Source organism: Thunnus maccoyii, chromosome 20, assembly GCF_910596095.1.
Source record: "Thunnus maccoyii chromosome 20, fThuMac1.1, whole genome shotgun sequence".
Lineage (NCBI taxonomy): Eukaryota > Metazoa > Chordata > Actinopteri > Scombriformes > Scombridae > Thunnus > Thunnus maccoyii.
Window position 1 is genome coordinate 13,084,907 of NC_056552.1, and position 20,079 is coordinate 13,104,985.

A 20,079-nucleotide genomic window follows, 5' to 3' on the forward strand; every position below is an offset into this window, starting at 1 on the left:
GAAAAAAAAAATCTGAATATTTCATTCTGTCCATTCCCTGAAGTCCCATCACAAAATAGCACAATAGCACACAGTCCAGCTGAATACAATAGGCTGCATTGACCGGCATGCAGGTAATCCATCTCTCCTTGATTTGCAGACATGCACACAAAAGCCATGTGCTGATAGTGGCACTATGGGATGTAATGGTGCTGTCAGCTGCTCCAAAAGCATCCGCCCTCCCTCTTTCCTCCACCTCTCCCTTCTCTCTCTCTCTCCCTCTCTCTCTATACCCCCACCACAGATGAAAAAAGGTCCCCACAGAGGATGCCAGCATCTCATTGGCTGGCATATCACAGGAATTGATAGGAGCAGGAGCAAGAGAGAGAGAGAGAGAGAGAGAGAGAGGAGCAAGTGAGAAAGCTCAAGAAGATGCAACTACTCTGCCACAGCATCCTGACAGAGCAGAAAGCTGAGCGATGCGAGAGCTGTAGACACATGCACTGTCTTTTGTGTCTTGCAGATACGTCTTATAGATGGAAAGCACAGTGGACTTACAGTAAAGGATGACTCCCTCCACGTTGCTGCTGGAATGATCTCTTCAGCTTAAAGGCTCATACAAGCAACAGCTGGGCTGACATATCTCAAGATCTTTGGATTTCAGCGTCACCTGGACTTGATCTCTCCTTGTTGACTGAGCAGCTGCTGGTGATTGCTACTCTTTATTTCCTCTACTACTTAAACGACAACACTCCACACCTCTGCATTGTTGGAGTGAGCTATTTTAGTCCTCCTAGGCTACACTATTGTCTTTGGGAGAGGCATCGCTTGGAGAAGGGTGGCTGCTTTTTAAATGTGTGTCCTCGCGGACGGCAGCGGACTGTCACCCTCAAAGTCTCCTGCACCTGGAAACCACCTGCTGTGCCTCTGGGATGGTGTGACCGCCAGCCAGCTGTTGGCTGTCCCACATCTGGGTCAAGATGCCTGTGATGAAGGGCCTCCTGGCCCCCCAGAATACCTTTCTGGACACCATCGCTACACGCTTCGATGGCACCCGTAAGTATAATGGAAACACTTGTACTTCTACAAAACTTATCCTTAGTCTTTACAAATAAGTAGAAATTGGGGCGTCCAGGTGGCCTAGTGGTTTAAGTCCCTGACCTAATCACAATGTTCCCAGTCAAGTCAGGCTAGGACCTTTGTTTCATGATATCCCTCCTCTTTCTCCTCTCATTTCCTATCAGCTCTTTTCTGTATCATAGCTAAAAAAGGGGAAAATGTGCCCAAAATATTTTTTAAAAATAACTAAAAACTAAGTCAGTAAAAGTCTTGAAGCAGTAACAGTGGAGCAGTCATCACAGGAAATAAAACTTACTGGAACACACTTGGTGTTTTCTCTGCCAGAATGAAAATTAATTACTTTGCATCACCTGCTAGAACTTGAATATTTGCATAAATATACCAAAAACACTTCAACTCTGCCTGACTAAAGCAGCATCTGCTGCTGCTGGTTGCACTGGGATGTGGGGAAAAGTTTGTTTGCATGTTTACAGGAAGACAAGAGCAGGAAATTGACCTTCAGAAATCATGTTGTCTTTTCACATTTGTTTCACATTCAGTAGTTATTGTAGCTTTAAACAAGCTGCTGCAGCCATTAGGCAGCGCTGCCATTTCTGCTTGGCTTGTGTCTCTTGTTTTGTACCTTGTGCCACCTCAGGGGAGGTTGTGGCTCGTTGTAAACAAATACCGTGGGGACGTCTGTGTTTGTTCGCTTGTCGATTCACCCTGTCCTCCCTCTGCTATAGTTGCAGCAGCCTGAATGAACGACTGTCTCACAGTTAGTCTCCGAGCTAGGTCTCAGTTCAGTGGGAAATAAACAAAGTGAAATGGGTGATATTACTGTGTAATTGATGTGTAGCGTATGTAATTATAGCTTTGACTTGTGAGTCAGGCATTCTAATGAGGTGTTAGAGGATCTCTCAAGAGCTTAAAACACACTGACACATCACTCATCAGGGGTTGTTCTAATATCTGAGCACTGAAATCGAAAATACAATTGAAGAGGTTTGTGAGAGGAGAAGATACACACAGAGAATCTACAGTGGAGATGACGTGTCACACGGTTCAGCTGGAGGACCAGGGGTCGTGCCCCCTTGTTGTGTCCGCCATGCTGAAGAGTCCTTGAGCAAAACATAGACTCCCTGCCAACTCCAGAGGGCTGCTCTCTGGTTGAACCTCCCCTCTGACCTCCCAGTGGAGGGGAACAAGGAGATTTCCCTTTGGGGCTCAGTGTCTTTTCTAATGTGTAACACCATTTCTCCTAGAGTCACATAAACTAAAGACTCAGTCTAATAATAATAATAATAATAATAATAATAATAATAATAATAATAATAATAATTCATCAGTTTTCCCTCTTCTAATGTTGTGCTTATTCATTGTTAGTAATGTCTGGAAACATCTAGTGGTCATATGAGTGTCACAGGACTGCAGATGTTGAGGTATTTCAACTCTAAATTTTGATGTCAACAGACAGCAGCACAATCGCAGCTCTAGACAGGAAATCTGAGCAAGCCCACATCCACTACTTTACTACAGACACTGCTACAAACTTTCACATTTTCAACATTCACTTCAGTGTATTAGACTCTCTATGCTTTCTTGCAGCATGCTTGTGAATGCAAAACCAAATAATTGCAATTTAGAACCACAATCGAGAGAAAAACATGCCAGTAGCAGCGGGATACACGTCTTTGAAACTACATGCCAATATTCCTCGTTCCATGGCCACTGCCATTCTCAATGCCACCATAGGGCTGTGGCTCCTAGAGGAGTGGCAGAGTGCCCATAGCTCAAAATAGCTTCCTTCCTGTTGCCCAGGCGACAGGGTCCCGCCACTTGACATGGATGATGCTTGAACACTTTTGGTCTTTGAGAAAAGATGGTCCGCTGAAGAGAAAACACTTGAACTTGCTTTGCAATCAAGGACTTTTAGAAAGCAGCTGGTCTCATATATTTTAGAAAGGCACATCTTAAAGCAAGTGTCATTGTGGGTTTTGCAGCTGCGGTCGTTTTTCAGCATCACCTCAAACTGTCTCCAAGGTGGCAACATTTTACAGCTTAAAAACTGTGGCTGTATATGCAGCCCTACAAGTTTTGCAGAGTACTTTATCTAAGCTTCTACATAACAGATATTCCTCATGGTGCAATATATAAATCTGAAGTGTTATCAACCAGGCATGCAGAGTGGGATCTGCAAAAGCAAGAAAATTAGGCTTTTGTGTCTTGCACCTGCTAGTGTGCTTTCCAGTTAAATCAAGATACAAGATAGGGTTTTGTGCAGTTTAAAAGATTATTTCTGAATAAAAATGTATGCCATCATTAATTTTGAGAAGATACTGCAAGCTACAATCAAGAATAAAAAAAAATCAGTTTTTGTCACATCAAATCTCCTATACATAACAAGATGTACACAAAATACTTACACCAAATAAGAACATACTATCCAGCCTTAAAACATGCAAAACATAATGTCTGTCACATATTTTCAGTACTTGAATTATTTAGACAGTTTCCGTCAAAAAAATGCTTTTAGATAAGCAGAATAAAACTAAAGCGTCACTGCGGACCAAGCAGCCACGCCATCAAACTGTCTAAATTTTTATCTAATATGTCACTCCAACCTAGCCTTTGCCTACACTGCTACTGCTACAGTAAATACAATTTGTATCAGACAATTATTTTTGTGAACGTCATTATCCTGTTTATTTTCCAGCATGCCCATGTAATTTCTCAGATTGCTTCCACTCTGCAAAACAAGACTGCATTCTCTGTGCAAAGCATATCTACGTGCATACACCGCTGGGCCAAATAATAGAGGCTTTAAAAGCATGAAAAAATCTTCTTTCAGCCATTATCTATTGTGTAGCTCCAAATTCCACCTTTTCCCTGCTATCAGGGGTTTGAGTGTAATTTCTCCATTTTCTGGCTCTGGGTGAGAGGTATTCATGCTCACAGATATTGATTGGACTATGGCTGTGCTATGACCTTAGGAATAACATTTATTAATACTGAAAAGCAATTTTAAGTTGATTTTAATTTTAACAGTTCCTGGACCGAGGAAATTACTTGTCTGTAGCATATAAGACTCCCCCAGTACAAGCAAAATGTCAGAACAGGTTCAGTCAGTAACCTTTGACACAGCACAGTGTATGTCTCATAGCAATGTCAGCGTTCCTGCTCCTCAAAAGAATTGCGTTGTATTGTGTATGTGTGTGTTTGTGTGTTTTTTAGCGCCTGTGCTCAGGGCTTGTGTTTGTTATGTGTGTTTGTATATATGTTGATTTCATATGACGTGTGTCTATAGTATGTTTGTGACATCTATTGATCCCTGAAGGGAAATTATTAGAGGTCAAAGGTTGGGGTCAGGTTGCAGAACAGCACCCTGGGAACTGTATTTTTCTCCAGGGCATGTCGGCAGGGCAGATGTTTGTTGTCATACAAGCTCAAACCCCAACTGTCCAGTTTCCTCCTTGGTACCACCACCACGCTGAGCCTGCCATATGTGTGTATGTCCGTGGGCGTGTGTTTGTGTGTCACAGCATACATGCCTGTCCTTTACACCCATCCCCACCTCCTCCCACCACCCGCGGCTCCTTTACACGACCTCCCCAGCAGCGTTTTTCGCATTGACAGCAGCGCTTGCCCTGTGGGGCAGTGTAACCACAGGGCAGCTGCAGGCAGAGATAAGAGCCAGGTTTATTTTCCCCCTACACACTTTTCAGTTGAAAGAACCAAAGGGGAGACAGCAAGGACTGTCAGATTGAACCTTATGGACCTAATTGTTACACAGCTGATGAACGGATCTTAATGGGCAACTGCAAAGGCCAGAGCACTGCAGGAGCAAACAGACAGAAATCAGTGAATAGCTGAAGCCATTGTGAGGCTTCATCCTTTGCTGCTTCTTTTGAAGCTCCTGGTATTTACTCTTACAGGTGCTATGTGTGATATACGCATTGGTTTGACATGGGCAAAGACCTGTGATGATACTGTGATTGTTAAGTAATCGCATGGTTGGTGGCTCCATCCCTGCCTCCTCCTAAAATGTATGTTTGAGCAAGACACTAAAATATAAATCCGCACCTTTGTATGACAGCTCCGCCTCCATCGGTGCGTGATTGTAGGTGTCAGTGGGTGTGAGGCTTTTTTGTCAAGCACTATATAAATGCAGTCCATTTGGCTTTTTATGATTCAGATCACAACACAACAGATACTTTTGTCAAACAAGTTCTAAATAATCAGACGTTGCCTACACGTGTCATTCTAAAGTCTTGAAAAAGCCATAGTTCATCAAAATATACAACAAGTGATTTATGATTTCTACTGATTCTCCTCATGCCTCTTTACCAGACCTCTCCTTGCATTCACACCCAACTGCCCCCATTAGGTAATTACATGCTGCTGGGTGATAATTAGCTGGTGAAGCAGTGGCCGAGCCTCATGGGCTTCATCTGTCTTTCATGCACTTCCTTCCCCACATGAGGAACTTCTGTGATATGGACACAATGCAGGCTCCTTGTGGTTAGCGGTAGCATGTAGTGTCATCATGTCAGATTACAGTTGTAGCGAGTCAGCACAGTTGTGTAATTAAAGAAGCTGGCGCAGCAGACCGGCCACTCGAAGCAATATCCCTGAGAGGATTACGGCCTAAGAATTGAGGCATTGTCACAAACACACAAACACACACACTCATAGAAACCGTTTATCAAATTGGGTCCATGTGGGTGAGACAAGAAATAAGTAAATAGAAGCTGAAATTTCCAGAATATAACATTGTCCACTCAGAACAGAACATACATCAATATCTCAAAGGAGACATGGTGTGCTTTTTGTATGTTGGATATCTATGTTAAACGTGGTCAAAGTTCCAAAACTTGATGTTTTTTTCTAGCTTGACAACTGATGTCAGCTCATTGCACATGCCTATAAACGGCCATCCGTTCCATAGGCTTGGTTACTAAGGTTTTTCCATACGTTGTTTTTGCTGCTCATATATTAGATTGGATTGTATTGCGGCTCAGACATGTACGGATGCATTTGAGAAGTTTACATTTTGAGTGAAGAATGAGAAGAAGAAGTGAAGTCCTGCCTCTATGGTGGCATAGTTTGTTTACATAGCATCCCTAGCTTCCGGAGATGCAGAGGGGCGGGAGGGGGGCCTTAAAGACACAGGAGCGGAAACAGCCTGTTTCAGGTAGAGGCTGAACTGATGGGTCAGTATGAGTTAAATAAGGAGTTTTTTAAACTGTAAATCATGCAAAAATGAATGTGCATAAATGTGCATAATATGTCCCTTTAAAGGAATATTTTGCCATTTTGGGAAATATGCTTATTCACCTTCTTGCTGAGAGTTATATGAGAAGATCAATATCTAGCTGGAGCCAGCAGCCAGTTAGTTATGATTAGTATAAAGACTGGAAACAGGGGGAAATAGCTCGCCTGGCTCAGTCCAACTTTTGAAAAAAAAAGAAGCCTACCAGCTCCTCTAAAGCTCACTAATTAATGTTATTTCTCTCCTATTTTACAGGGCAAGGCTAGCTGTTTTAGTCTCTATGCTAAGCTGCTCATTTGAAGAAAACTGGTGTTTCAAACATCCCAACTTGAATAAAACTTCTCTGAATCATGCAGAAAACTTCAATGACCAGTCTAATCCACAGTGTGAAGCAACACAGTTTGCAAAGCTCACACAGCAGTTTTTTCATTCTTTCTGGTTAACCTTTAAAGGCCACATATTATACTCCTTTTCAACAAGTTAATATAGGTCTCTGAGGTCCCCAAAACAAGTCTTTGAAGTTTTTTGCTGAAAATACCACTGAGATTATGCCTCTATAGCCCTCTGTTTCTGTCCTGTTCTGGATGGGCTATTTCTATGTCTATGCAAATGAGCTGCTGCTTCCCACGCCCCGCTCAGGAACTGGGTGTGACTTTCCAGCTGTGATACAATGTGTACAATGTGAGATTATATGAATGCAACAGGACTGTTGAGCTGTAGTAGTATCACTAATACTAGTATTACAGTAACGCTAAGCGTATCCGTGGACCAGAACGGACATATTAGCCTCGGCTTGACTCAACACACTCTGCCACAGCGGGGCACTACAGCTTAATGGTCTGAGCAAGTAGCTGTTGGCTGCTAATCAAAGTTACAAAACGTTGCCAAGCAAAGGAATTCCTGCCGTTTTACCATTTCTTTTTCACACGTGTATTGCTTCATGGCATGTCTATCAAATATATTTACATAACGTTATAGCAGCAACACATACATACTGGCAAGGATCATGGAGCAAAATGGGTTAACAACAAAGCTAGCTGAACTAGCGCTGCAGTATGAAAAGCAACATGAAAAAACAGTTATGTGTGAATAGTTATACCACCATCCAACCTACTACTGTTACTAGTTTAGTTGGTTTCAAATGAGGCTTAATGTTCACACAGTTTCTCTTGACTGTTGCTCAATATTACGACATTAGTCCAACATTGCTAGCCATATTAACCACGCAACATGCTAACGCCAAGTTCAACAGGCTAACCTGCTAAATAAACAGAAAAATGGCACAAAACATGGCAAAACTTACAGCTTCCAAGTTTGAGGTCGGGTCACGGACAGCTGGTATCGATCCATCCATGAGTTTTGAAGCAAATCCTGCTTTTTAATGGCCCTTGTTCAGAAGGCTGTCCGAAGTAAAATACAACAACACATACAACAGTTTTCCAGTTGTTGTGGGGATCAAAAATAAAGTGAATCCAACAGGTCACTTCTTCAGATGATAGGAGGACATAAAGACTAATGTGTTGGTTTTTGCAGACAACAACAGAACAATTTGATTCAGTAGATTCCAGTTGGTGGGGACCGTCAGCCTGCTGGGTGGAGGTCTATGTTAAACAGATCCCTTTATAATGTCATAAAGGGAGCCAAATTTGCACACATTTACTGAAAGATGGAGCAGGAGAAAAAGAGAGAGGATGGTCTTTTCGCATAGTTTGGGGGTTTCTAGACAGATCAGGGACACGTATTTATGTTGAAAAGACATGAAAAAGTGCATTTTGCATAATATGTGACCTTTAATACATCCTTACAAAGTGATTCATGACTATACCTGTCCTTGACCTGTTTGAAGGACCGATTTAGGGATGCTGAGTAGAGACGTACCTATTCTTAGGTAAACATTACATAATTCAGAGATGTGGTTGCTCTCCAACACTTGCTGGCTCACTGGGCCAGCAAGGGGTGGAATTTATAGAACATGAAAAAGAGGGCATGTTTTTTTCAACAGGATAGGCTATCACATTGTGTTCAGCCATTGTTTCTAGGGCAATTTTTTTTAGATATGAAAAACCAGAGCCACAGTTCCAGAGCTTTGGGACTTTACATGAAAAAAAAGCTTCATACATGATAAAAAGCAACAGTTATCAGTCTCTCTTCATGAAATCTATGTTCACAAAGATCTGCAGCAGACTATAAAACAGAAAACATTTCAGTTTCTCTATGTTGAAGTGTGGGAAGCAGTTACAGTAGCGAGGCATAGCAATAGGCATATAACCTCCCCTGCCTTTTGATGGATCCGACTAATGCCTGTCTCTGTAATTCCACAGTGACAGTTTAGTTGCTGCTCACTGCACATTCAAGAAAGGTTGTCACCGCTCAGAAAAGACATCCCTTATGGACTGCTTTCTGTTCAGTCTGGCCAATTAAAGTGCTAGATTGTGGAAATCATGGTAGCAGCTGCTTAATACTCCTCCTCCTTAGGCTCGCTCTCCATGGAATCGCAAAAATTCAGACCGGTCTGTGTGTGTGTGTGTATGTGTGTGTATGCTGCCTCTCTGCTTGGCATTCGGGAAATCTGGAGTTTTATGTTTTCATTTAAGAAGTAGGAAAAAAGTCAGTAACTGGGTGAAGTTTGATGCCTTAATCCTGATTTCTCTCTATAAACTGTAAGAAATAGCAAACAAATATGCATTGCTGTTTCCTTAAATATGTAATTACATCTAATCTAATAGATACATGAGTGTCTTTTGGTGAGTAAATCCCAACCAGGGATACTTGTACCTTCTGCATTGAATAGGAGGACATAAAAAAAATTGTGGCGTAGCTCAGCTAATTTAAAAACAAAAAAGATAAATTATGGATTGATTCAAATAGTTATACAGTAAAAATAATAACTTGTCAAAATAACCAGCAACCTTCCAGCTACAATAGGCTGACTGCAGTTTCACACCAAGCTCGGTCAGTTATAACACTTAAACACTACTGTATGTTGTGGGTTCAGGAAAACTAGTTAGCAAGCTAGGAGAAAAGTCAAATTGGAAAGCTAAAAGTGATGGAAAAATCGAGATTCTGTCACCCCAAGCGATAGTAGTATCATTTCAAACATGATCAAACATACTGAAAAATAATACTAATAATAAAAAATACACCAAACATTGAAAATTCTTGAATGACTATCTCCTGTATGGATCCACTGTAGCTATTGTGCTTTTTCTGCTGTGAAGGACTTTTCCAATTCCACAAAGTCGAAAGGTGAAGGGTACCTGAGCCTATTTGAGGGAGCGATGGGAGTACATTGGACAAAAAAGATTTTGAACCACTGTTTTATGAGATCCATGCTGTGTCTACAGAGATTGGACTGGGTAACAGGACAATTTAATGCAATCTAATACAATGTCCCTGCAACAAATACTTTTTTTTGTGAAGCTCATAATGGTTTAATTTTTTCTTTGTTTTTGAGATACATTGGTTCAACTATCAGCAATTCTTTTCCGGCTGTTGATTTTATTGCATTGTAAGTTGTTGTTATGTTCCCTTCATCAAATCCTGTGAAAATAATACATTTAGGCATTGTGAAAGTGGAGGTCCCACATTAAGTCTCTCGCTGTTTTAGTCCCCGCTGAGCATGCTGTTGTATTCCCCTTTGAAATGTTAAAAAGAAGAGCTGAGCAGGCTCTGCTTATAATGTGATGCATTTCAAAGCTCCTTCTGCTGGTAGACCATTCATAGTTCTAGCAGACAGATAGCCAAAAAAAAAAAAAAAAGAAAAGCAGCAAAAACTTGTTTTAGCTTATGAAGGTCACAGGCAACAACCAAGGGAATGTGTGACGTCAAACTATACTTATCACCAGAATAAATGTGTGTGGGTATTCAGAACAAATGCCTGTTAGTGCTGCAGCCTGAAGTTAGTTAGAGAGCTGGTGCTGTGTGTTTATGTCCTGTAGCCATAACTGAACAAAATGTAGCAGGAATTCAACAGAGACAACAGGCCAGCTGCTGGAGAGCTGTCCATGGTGCTGAAAACATGGCAAGAAGGAAAGTCAAGATGGTTTGTGGTGCTGAATGAACAGGACAAGTGACATCCAATATCTATATTGCATGATCCTGTGTAAACAGAGAAAAAGCCGGCATACCAGACTTCATATTCCACCACTTTAAATTCGCATTTAGATGTATGGCCCTTATGGATCTTCATCAGGTCATGTTGGTATATTGCATTTTACCATCCACAGCTTTACTCCCAAAGCAGGCACATCACAATATCAGCACCTTGAGATAAACATACAATGAACAGGTGAAGAGGATGGGGCGCTGACAATATTCCAGCATTATATTGGATGCTCAAATTAGGCTCAGTCCATCGCGGAGGCTGGATCAAGATTTGATAAGAAGCTCTTTTCATAAGCTGTAGAGTCACATGATGTCATTTAATGTGAAATATATATATATATAATAGAGTATTGAGGTCATCTACTGTATATTTCACATGAAATTAAGTGCACATAACATACTTTAATGTGGTAATATTAAAGTATGACCTAACCCTAACGTCTAACCCTTTCTTACATTCATCAAAATATAATTGAAGTGCCATTCAAGTGTCATCATATATTTTACATTAAATATTTTGTACATGTTGTAATCAATCATTTTAATATTACATTCCTTTTTCTACACATACTGGCTGGGTTAGGTGGATGAGAGGTCTTGTAATTACTCATGTGACTACTGAAAGTGTATTAATTAGTAAGTAAAGGCAATACATGCATTTGATGTGACGAGGAGTTATGTGAGATTAATAAGATATTAAGAGGAAAATAGGAACCTATCCTTTAAAAACTGTATCACATGAAAGTGGTGAAACATTATGTCTAGTTGTGTTTTTTCTGTGTCTGATCACCTTTTCTGTGATATCAACATCCAAAAACATGATGAAGATAAAAATATAAATATTTAAAGTACATGTTTAAGTATTTAATTCTTTAAATCACTAATTGGTCTTTGGTGAAATAACATGAAGCTTGTCTTAAGTCAGTGATTCTTAAATCTTTCTCTTTTTTCTCTTCATCCACAATTCACAGTTATGTTTTTATTCCTCTGGGACTTTTCTGCTTCCCTGCTCTCCTCTATTACCCAGTCAGTTTTTAAATTCTAGTCAAATCCTTCACAGGTTCATCTCATCCAATCAATTAAGCCTGAGTAACCTAAGAATCAATCGCTAACCTTTGTGCTCCTTTTAAACCCCAGTCAGCTGTTTTTATATCTTTCTGTCTGCAGCTCAGAATTCCCTCAACTACCCACAGCCTTCCTGACCACTGACATGACTCAGTTCAGAAATCAGACGATGGTGGCCTGGGGAAATTAATTTGGCCCGAAACTGAGTCCACACCAAAGTCTGATTTATGTTTACTTTGAACTTGTAAACTAGTCTCTCATCTGTTGAACTGACCCTGCAAAGCTTTGACACATGTTCAAAGAGCTAAACAAACTTTGATTCCAGTGCAAAGAACAAATTGAGCACCAAACTTCAGACTGAAACATGATGCAACTTGCTGTTTTGGTTTAAGCAAAAAAAAAAAAAAAAAAAGTTAAATGTCTGTATTTATTACTTTAGTTGCTCTTTTTTTTCCACAGAAGCATGTCCAAAAACATGCCTCCACTTCTTCTAACACCTCTTTACCTTCTCATGTCACCCTTTGCAGACAGTAACTTCCTGTTGGGTAACGCCCAGGGCCACCGTGGATACCCCATTGTCTATTGCTCAGACGGCTTCTGCGAGCTGACGGGCTTCACCAGAACTGAGGTGATGCAGAAGAACTGCAGCTGCCACTTCCTGTACGGGGCTGATACCAGCGAGCACGTCGCCCAGCAGATGGAGAAGGCTCTGGAGGGCCGAGAGGAGTACCAGACCGAGGTCCACTTCTACAAGAAGAACGGTGGGTGAATGGAACAGCCAAAATGTTTATTTATAACTTGTAGATCTCAGCAGGTAGTTTTATTAATTTAAAATTCAAGGTTATGAAGTAAATAATATGCCTGTCATCCTTTGTTCAAATGAAAGCACTTGATAAAACTCCTCTAATAACAGACTTTTATTTCCTAAATCTTTTTCTGGTTTGATCAGGCTGTGATCATCTGTTTCAGTTTTTGAAGTGAGATTAAATTTTTGCTCACATCATACCCATCTCACCACATTTATTTTTAGATTTTATAAGAGCCGAACATTTGGTTGAATTATGAGTCTCCACAGTGATGCACAGTTTTAAATACAGCAGTGCAACGCTTGCTTTTTGCAGACCATCGGATCGAGTGAAAATCATCAGTCAATTAATCCTGTGATTTGTTGACACTAAGTGTGGAGGTGCTGCGAGGATTTTCAAGCTTCATCTCATTCTCTGTGACATATTTCAAAGTCAGTCGTACTCTCTTAATGCAGAAAATGCAGTACGTTAACTGTATGTGTTTGTGTGTGTGTGTGTGTGTGTGTGTGTTTATGACTATAAGCTCATTTTTTATTACAGTAGCTTAAATATCACATTTAACTAAATCCTTCAAACTCTTAACTTCCAACTAATCCCTCTGACAAAGTTCTGCACTCTGAATACAATGTCATGCATGGAAAGAAAACATACAACCCTGTTTAACCTTAATCCTACTGACTGGGGTACCCGCAAGACCCCAGAGGTGTACTTTTTGTCATATCTCATAGGTGCTTTATTCTATCATTCCAATTTTTCATGGCTTTTTCAATCAATGTGTTCCTACTGATGTCATATCATTGTTTTCTGTCTCTGTTTTAATTAGTGCTTTTTAAAAATACCAATGTATTGTCAAAAGCACCCAATTCCGCCTATGCAGTTTTAATAGATGGAACTATTTATTGAGTTCATGTTTGCCATGGGTACACTCAAAAGCAATGACACTATAGCTAATGAGGGGAAAGACATTATCATTTTGTAATATATGCAAAAATATTATAATGCTGTTGCAAGAGCAAAGCAATGGAGCTCTAAAAAATACAGAGGAAAAAGAATAAAGACAGAGAAAGTGAGAGAATATTAAGGGGATTTAAGACTAATCTTAGCAGGTTTTCCATGATAAAGTCTGACACTAAAGAATTTCAGTAGATACACACACACACACACACACACACACACACACACACACACACACTGTCTGCTCGGCTGTGTGCCTGCTGCTTGCAAGCACAAAGCACACACAAATAGCGTCTCATGTTGTACAGTATTTACACCCACAGCCTTGTGCTAAAACACCACCATCTACACTGTTTTCTTGTTTTCTCTCCGTGTCTGTGCCTATCACACACACACACCTACACACACACACACATACACACACTAGGGGCACTATTGGAGATGTGAAACATCTGTTTGGTGGCAGGGTACAGTTTCTGCAGAGCTGCTAATGAGCATACTGGGTTATGGCAAGGTCTTGGATCTATGGTGCTCCTTCTCTGCCTGACTTGTTATAACCACCCCCTTACTTGCTCTTTCTCTTTGTGCACAATCCTCCAGAGCATGATCCATATCTAATTTGAGGTATTTTTAGAAAGGTTTGATAGTATCCACTGTTCAGACATGGTGAGAGCTGACATGACATGGGAAATTTCAAGAACTCAAATCATGAAAAGAGACACTCCAAACAGGGAGAAAGGAAGGTAACACAAAAAATAAAATAAAATAAAATCCTGAACTAAATGAACATTTCTGGTTTTGTTCCAGGGATGGCCTTCTGGTGTCTGTTGGACATCGTGCCCATCAAGAATGAGAAAGGTGAAATGGTTCTCTTCCTCTTCTCATTCAAGGACATCACTGACAGCCATGGAAAATGCCACCACAACAGCAAGAAGGAGGGTAAGCTACAAGCCCTGTTTACAAAAAACTCGCATTATTTGCTTACTTTGAGCATGATTTACGAGCGGGCTGTCTTTTGGGCCCTAGCTTTCATTTTCTCTGTGCACTCTTGTTCATCACTGTCACCTTCTACCCAGCACTTTTGTTTGTGCTGGCATTCCTTCACTGAACTCAGACAATGTTTTTTGCAATGGGGAGTTTGATTTGGGCAGTGGTGTGTCGTCAAGTGGAACCCGGGCACAGTCTGCTGCAAATACCAAGCGATACGCCGGGGGAAATAGTCTGTCATTGTGTTATAATGGAATCGAATGGAAGTCAAGTAACAGAAAACATCACTGATGGTTGTTTTTATGTCTTACTTGTGCAACAGGAAAAACGATTTCATTGTAAAAACAGGACAGAGATCAAACGTTGCATTAGACGACACAATACTCTCATTAGGTGGTCTCTGTCTCCAGCTCCCACCAAATTTCTTGTGATACAACCTTGTGATCTAGTGTGCCGATTGACATGCGCTCATCTGAGTGTCTGCATGACAGTTTCAGAGGACAAGAGGCGCAGGAGGAAGAGCAGCTCTCACTTCAACGAGGCCAGGAAGCGTGGACGTACCATGTTGTACCAGCTAACCAGCCAGTTCTCCAGGAGAGGCAAAAGAGAAGTCAACCTGGGTGGTGTGAGTATACCTTTGCCACTCCCACGTACTTCCTGTTTAGTTGGTTGCTTGTGATCATATTTTTTTCATGTGTACTCTCTCAGAAAATAAGCAGTCAGGAGTCACTCAGACATGCAGCGCCCTCATTTTTCTCCCTGAATTATTAATGTTGATATCTAAAAGATGTGTTTTCCGTAAAACAATATGAGGGAAGTCTTGACCCAGATTCCCAGAGTGCGGCTTATCTCAGTGGAAAATTCATAGAATGGATTTTTCTATTTTTAAGTCTGAATGATTTTCATCTTGCTTCTGTTGCATTTTTTGCCGGCAACCTGTTGTTTCGTGGCTTTAAATGGACAAACAGCAAGGTCAGCATGTCAGCAGTAGTTACTGGGAGGCACAAGGTGGTTGTCACTACCGATGAAAAGTGTCATTGGTCACGGGGAGTGCTGGGTGCGTCATCATCATCACTTTTTTGAGGTGGGGGGGTCCCACAGGTCCAAATGAGGCCGCTGTCTCTAACGCTTCTGTACAGTATGATGTATTTTGGATAGTGCATGACTGTCGGTCTCATTCCATATGGATTTCAATTGGTTTTTCAACCCTTTTCAGATAAGTGTGTCATTTTCCCTGTGCAAATGCTTGCCGTCATCTGTTTTTCAAGAGTGTTTGTCTTTCAAGTGCCTTAAGAGGCTATTTGTTGTGGTGAAACAGACCCCGGCTATGGTCTGTTTTACTGCCACTTGTCTTATTTCTACAGAACAAAGGCCTTTCTGGGCTTTGAATAATAAAACTCCAAGCAATGTTATTCAGAACGAGCTCCCGTGTTGCTCTAAGATACAAAACCAGAGCAGTTTTTTTAGCAGAGATAATCCCGCTCCCCCTCCCGCAGAGGCTCAGTAACCAACTGGATCTGTACTCAAACCTGTCCTTCACAATGTGGCGTTTCCTCTCAGCTGAGTAAAACCAATTCAGAATATTTCAGGGGTAAATGAAAAATCTTTAAAAAGTTGAAAACCTGTGACATGTGTGTGACTGATTCAGGGGGCTAATATTAGCATTTGAAAAAGAAAAATGTGAAAGCAATGAGAGTGAAATGTGAAAGTGTGTTTTTAGACAGATTCATTTTACCTTTTAGGTACTTTGAACTAACACTCTTGTTCATTTCAGCACTCAGATTGAAAAATGTCAAACGAAATTTTACCATTGAGGAGCACTCTTTTTCAAAGTACCTTGAACATTTTAATGGCATGCCTCTTAAAATGACACAAAAAATTTGAGTGCAGATTCATGCAGTGCTACAATCTGATCTATCACAGAAACTACTACAAAAATCAAGTTGCCTTTTGAAAACTTATTATTAATCTTCAAACATTCTGTCATTTTTCAGTGACTGGCCAAATGTATTTCAATTCCAGATATTTTATAGACTACTAGCCATTCATAACACAATGAAAAAGAATTTAAAAGTCATGTATGACAAATAATACATTTCTGAAACATACATTTACCATATTATATTGGAAAATGCGAACGTAGTTGAGTGAAATGACATCCATTTTATACTGTACTGTACTTGGCAGTGATAAATACCCTCACATGAACCTGTGTGCAGCTGACCTGCATCCTGTCAACACCTCCGAAAACAAAAGCTCTGCCATCGCTTTCAGACCCGACCTGCAGGTGCCATCCTGGGAATCAATGAGCAACACCTCCCCCTCTTTCTGCCAAACCTCCTGCTGCCCTGCTTCCAATCCCACCTACTTACAGATGGCACTATTCACTGGCACCATGCATGCAGGCACCACACATACGCCTGCTCTAATAGTGCACACACATATTATCAAGACAGTAAATGATGGCTTGCCCTCAGAGGAGGGCAGAGGAAAAACATACTGTACGGCAAAACATCAACACACTCCCCTGACACGCAGAATTAGATGCATAATATTTATCATTCAAATTTAATTCCAGGACTCTCAGTGTGAGACATTTTCACACATACAGTTTGCAGTTTCTCTTTCTTTCTCTCTCACACACAAACACTGTATGAAATTCAACCAATCAGAGATAATATGTTCACACCCTGCTCTTTTTTTTTCACACATACACACAGTCCTGCAGAAATGTCACTGTTCCCCTGTTCCAACCCTACCACCAGGAGAGTAAGTGTTTAATAGTGTTTATTAATTCCCACTGAGATGATAATTTACTTCCTCAAGGTAGACAGGGCTGAGAACATCTTAATGTCTGACATAAAGTTAGCAGAAGAACAACCTATAACTCATCATTTTACATAAAAAAAACACATTACAGGTTACAGAAAATTCAAAGCTTGGCCATAAAAAGTTTACCTTGCGATGAAGCTGGATTTGGAAGATCACACATCTGGCGCATCAGATTAATAAAAAGTCAGCAGATCACTAAAAACAGAATAGAAACATTCGGGTTTTAACTGCCTTTTTCAACTTTTGAGTCACTTTGTTGTAAATTCCATGCAGAAGAACAAATACAAAAATGCATTTTTGCCTACTTTATTTGTAACCTTAGGGACTGACAATAAAAAAAACAATAATTTCCAGCAGCAGCATATATTCAACGCAAGCTTATAAAAACAAAGCATATTAAAAATATAGGCTTCCAGTGTCTTTTTTGTGTGCAAAATAAAAAAAACATGGTTAGAAAACGTATGCCTTGAAGGTGGTGTTTTGTTTTCTCCTGAGTCTTTGGACTGTGTGTTGTGATTTCTACTGGTGACTTTGGGAAACCTTTATCTTGCAGACCTGTCACTGGTGTTAAACAGATACAATGCAGTTTGTATTGGAAATTAGATTCAAAGCTATAATGGCATGCAACACACCTGAGATAAAACATGTTAGTGTTTGCCTGTTTGCATGCATGGGTATTTCCTTACACTTTACCCTCTGCAGTTTTGTTCAGGTAATTTTATATCTATGTGTATATATGTGCAAATCAGCACATGTTATACATCAGTGAGTATTAATTAGAAGCCAAAATTCAAAAATTATCCCATGATAATCTAGTTGCCCATTAACCAGTCAGCTATCCAACCATTTCCCACAAGTGTAGGTATGTTAGTTTTTAGATTAAAATATAATTTTCAGATAATATGTTTCACTTCACAAAACTGCCTGTTTATATATTCATGAAACATGAATTAATGATGTGAATGCTGCCAGTCCTTCACTTCTACTGACAATGAAATGAATAAAAAGCAGAAAATATGATAAAGGCACCTTAGGGCTGCAACTACAGTAATGAATATGTTCATTATTGATCAATTTGGATAATTTATATGATTAATGACAGATTCTGAAAGCCCAATGGGACATCCTGAAATGTCTCGACAGTCCAAAACTCAAAGATATTTAATTTAAAATAATATAAAACAGAGAAAAGCAGCAAATCCTCACATGTGAGAAGATGAAGCCAGCAAATATTTGACATTTCTGCTTAATTATATCACTTACAACAATAAATTGATCATCAAAATAGTTGTAATTAGACTAATCAATTGGTCTATAGACAGAAAATTAATTAATTGATTGTGTCAGCTGTAGACGGCACAGTTCTTCTAGTTTATGGACTTTTTTTGATTGTTTGTTTTGTTTTGTTTTAGCACTATTTACCACCACCTTCTTCAACCACACTATGAACGTTATTGAACAAACTTTCCAAATTAAACTGTGTTAAACAATATAGATTAAATTTACAGTCATATCTGAAAATGGGAAGGAGAAATACAAGGAACAAATATAATAGAGATTAGATTAAATTAAGTGAGCAATATTTCTAAAATGCAGTTTAGATTTTAAAAAAATGTGTTGACAACCGTTTCTAATATCAGTGCAGACGTTACTACAGGTTACCATAGCAACAGTACGTGGGCAGTTAAACTAGCTAACTGTAGTTTAGGTTAACGCTCGCTTGCGTTAAAAACACTACAAACAAACTTTTAAAAAATGGCCGGCTGTTTGAAATTTTGGGTAAGTATGTAAGATATATAATACTGTACTCTCTAAGGTATCCTCTCATTAGAAAATGGTTGACTCAACGGAGCAAAACGCTTCTCCAAGCCAGTAACGGCTCCTTGGCATATTTCGCCATCGCCGGAAAATTAGCCAAATCATTAGCATTACCTAAGTTATTATTTATTCATGGGAATCGAGAGTAAATTCTGGTAAAGCCTGGTTCTGTCTCTTTATCTCTCATCCCCTGTCATCCTTCTCCTCCTTTTCTCTTTCTCTGCTGCTTTTATACGTTTTCTCTCCCTCTCCATCTGTCATTCTAACCTCATCTCCTGTTGGCCTCGTCCCTCTGGATCCTGCTGTCTCTTTCTCTATTGTCTATCTCTCACTTTGCACTCCTATTTTCTTGATCGCTCCTTCTTCCTCTTTCTTCTCCTGGTAGTGCAATTCAAATACCGAAGCACCCCATCCACTTCAACTTCTCTAATGACTAATTGATCTTGTGCAATTTTAAAATAAATGTACTTTACCTGAGTGCTTCCATTTTCTGCCTCTTTACTTCTGCTAAACTACATTTCAGGGAAACACTGTTCTTTTTGACTATATGACAGATACGATTTATAGATATAAAATCTATGGTAAGAAGGAAAAAAAAACATGCATCGTCCATGGATAAGGTGTGGCATAAAAAACTATAACTAAATAAAAAATAGGGGCTAATACATTATGAAACTGCACCATTGGCACACTTGTGTTTTGGCCATGATAGCACGAAATTGTGCTGATTTTAACCATCCACTTGAGTTTGTCTGTTTGTGTTTTTGTTATGTTTATTTCCCCCCTTTTTTAAAATGACTTTCCCCTCTTAGATCAATGGTTGTATGGAACACCAGAAGCCTCCTGTTATCATTCATTTTCTTTAAAATCTATGATCAGTTTATAAATATGATGCACATATGAAGTACTTAGAATTAGCTCCACCTCAACCAGCTGCATTAAAATGCGGTTTACACGGTAATGCATCAGTAATAATAATCAAATATAATTTATTATAACACTTAAAGGAGCATTTTAATATTGCTAATGTAGCCTACTTCTACTTAAAGATCCCCTAAAGACATCTTAAGATGTGTATTAAGTAGTAAATCAGCCACAACACTCCCCATAATATTTCATTTATCTTTTAAAAATCCATAAATGACATCTACTGCCTCTCCTGTCATTAAAAATTACAGAATCTATGAATATGCAAACAGTCCA

The 20,079-nt window shown here is 39.8% G+C and overlaps 1 protein-coding gene and 2 long non-coding RNA genes across 4 annotated transcripts in view; 1 reads left to right on the forward strand and 2 right to left on the reverse strand.

Annotated features, from left to right (window-relative positions):
* Positions 1-944: 944 nt before the first annotated feature.
* Positions 945-20,079, forward strand: part of kcnh4b (potassium voltage-gated channel, subfamily H (eag-related), member 4b) — a 38,283-nt gene continuing 19,148 nt past the window's right edge. The window contains exons 1-4 of one of the 2 annotated variants that reach the window (XM_042398538.1): positions 945-1,035; positions 12,007-12,240; positions 14,047-14,178; positions 14,718-14,851. In XM_042398538.1, the coding sequence (XP_042254472.1) occupies positions 960-1,035; positions 12,007-12,240; positions 14,047-14,178; positions 14,718-14,851 (576 nt within the window). In that variant the 5' untranslated portion in view covers positions 945-959. Of the gene's footprint in view, positions 1,036-12,006; positions 12,241-14,046; positions 14,179-14,717; positions 14,852-18,704; positions 18,838-20,079 lie in introns of those variants that run through there. The other variant, XM_042398537.1, reaches the window with a different exon arrangement.
* On the reverse strand, positions 10,443-12,071 carry LOC121887627. Its single transcript, XR_006093010.1, has 2 exons — positions 11,985-12,071; positions 10,443-10,573 (listed from the first exon to the last, which is right to left on the reverse strand). It is a non-coding gene; the product is annotated as an uncharacterized LOC121887627 (long non-coding RNA).
* Positions 12,142-19,392, reverse strand: LOC121887625. Its single transcript, XR_006093007.1, has 3 exons — positions 19,144-19,392; positions 17,185-17,253; positions 12,142-12,226 (listed from the first exon to the last, which is right to left on the reverse strand). It is a non-coding gene; the product is annotated as an uncharacterized LOC121887625 (long non-coding RNA).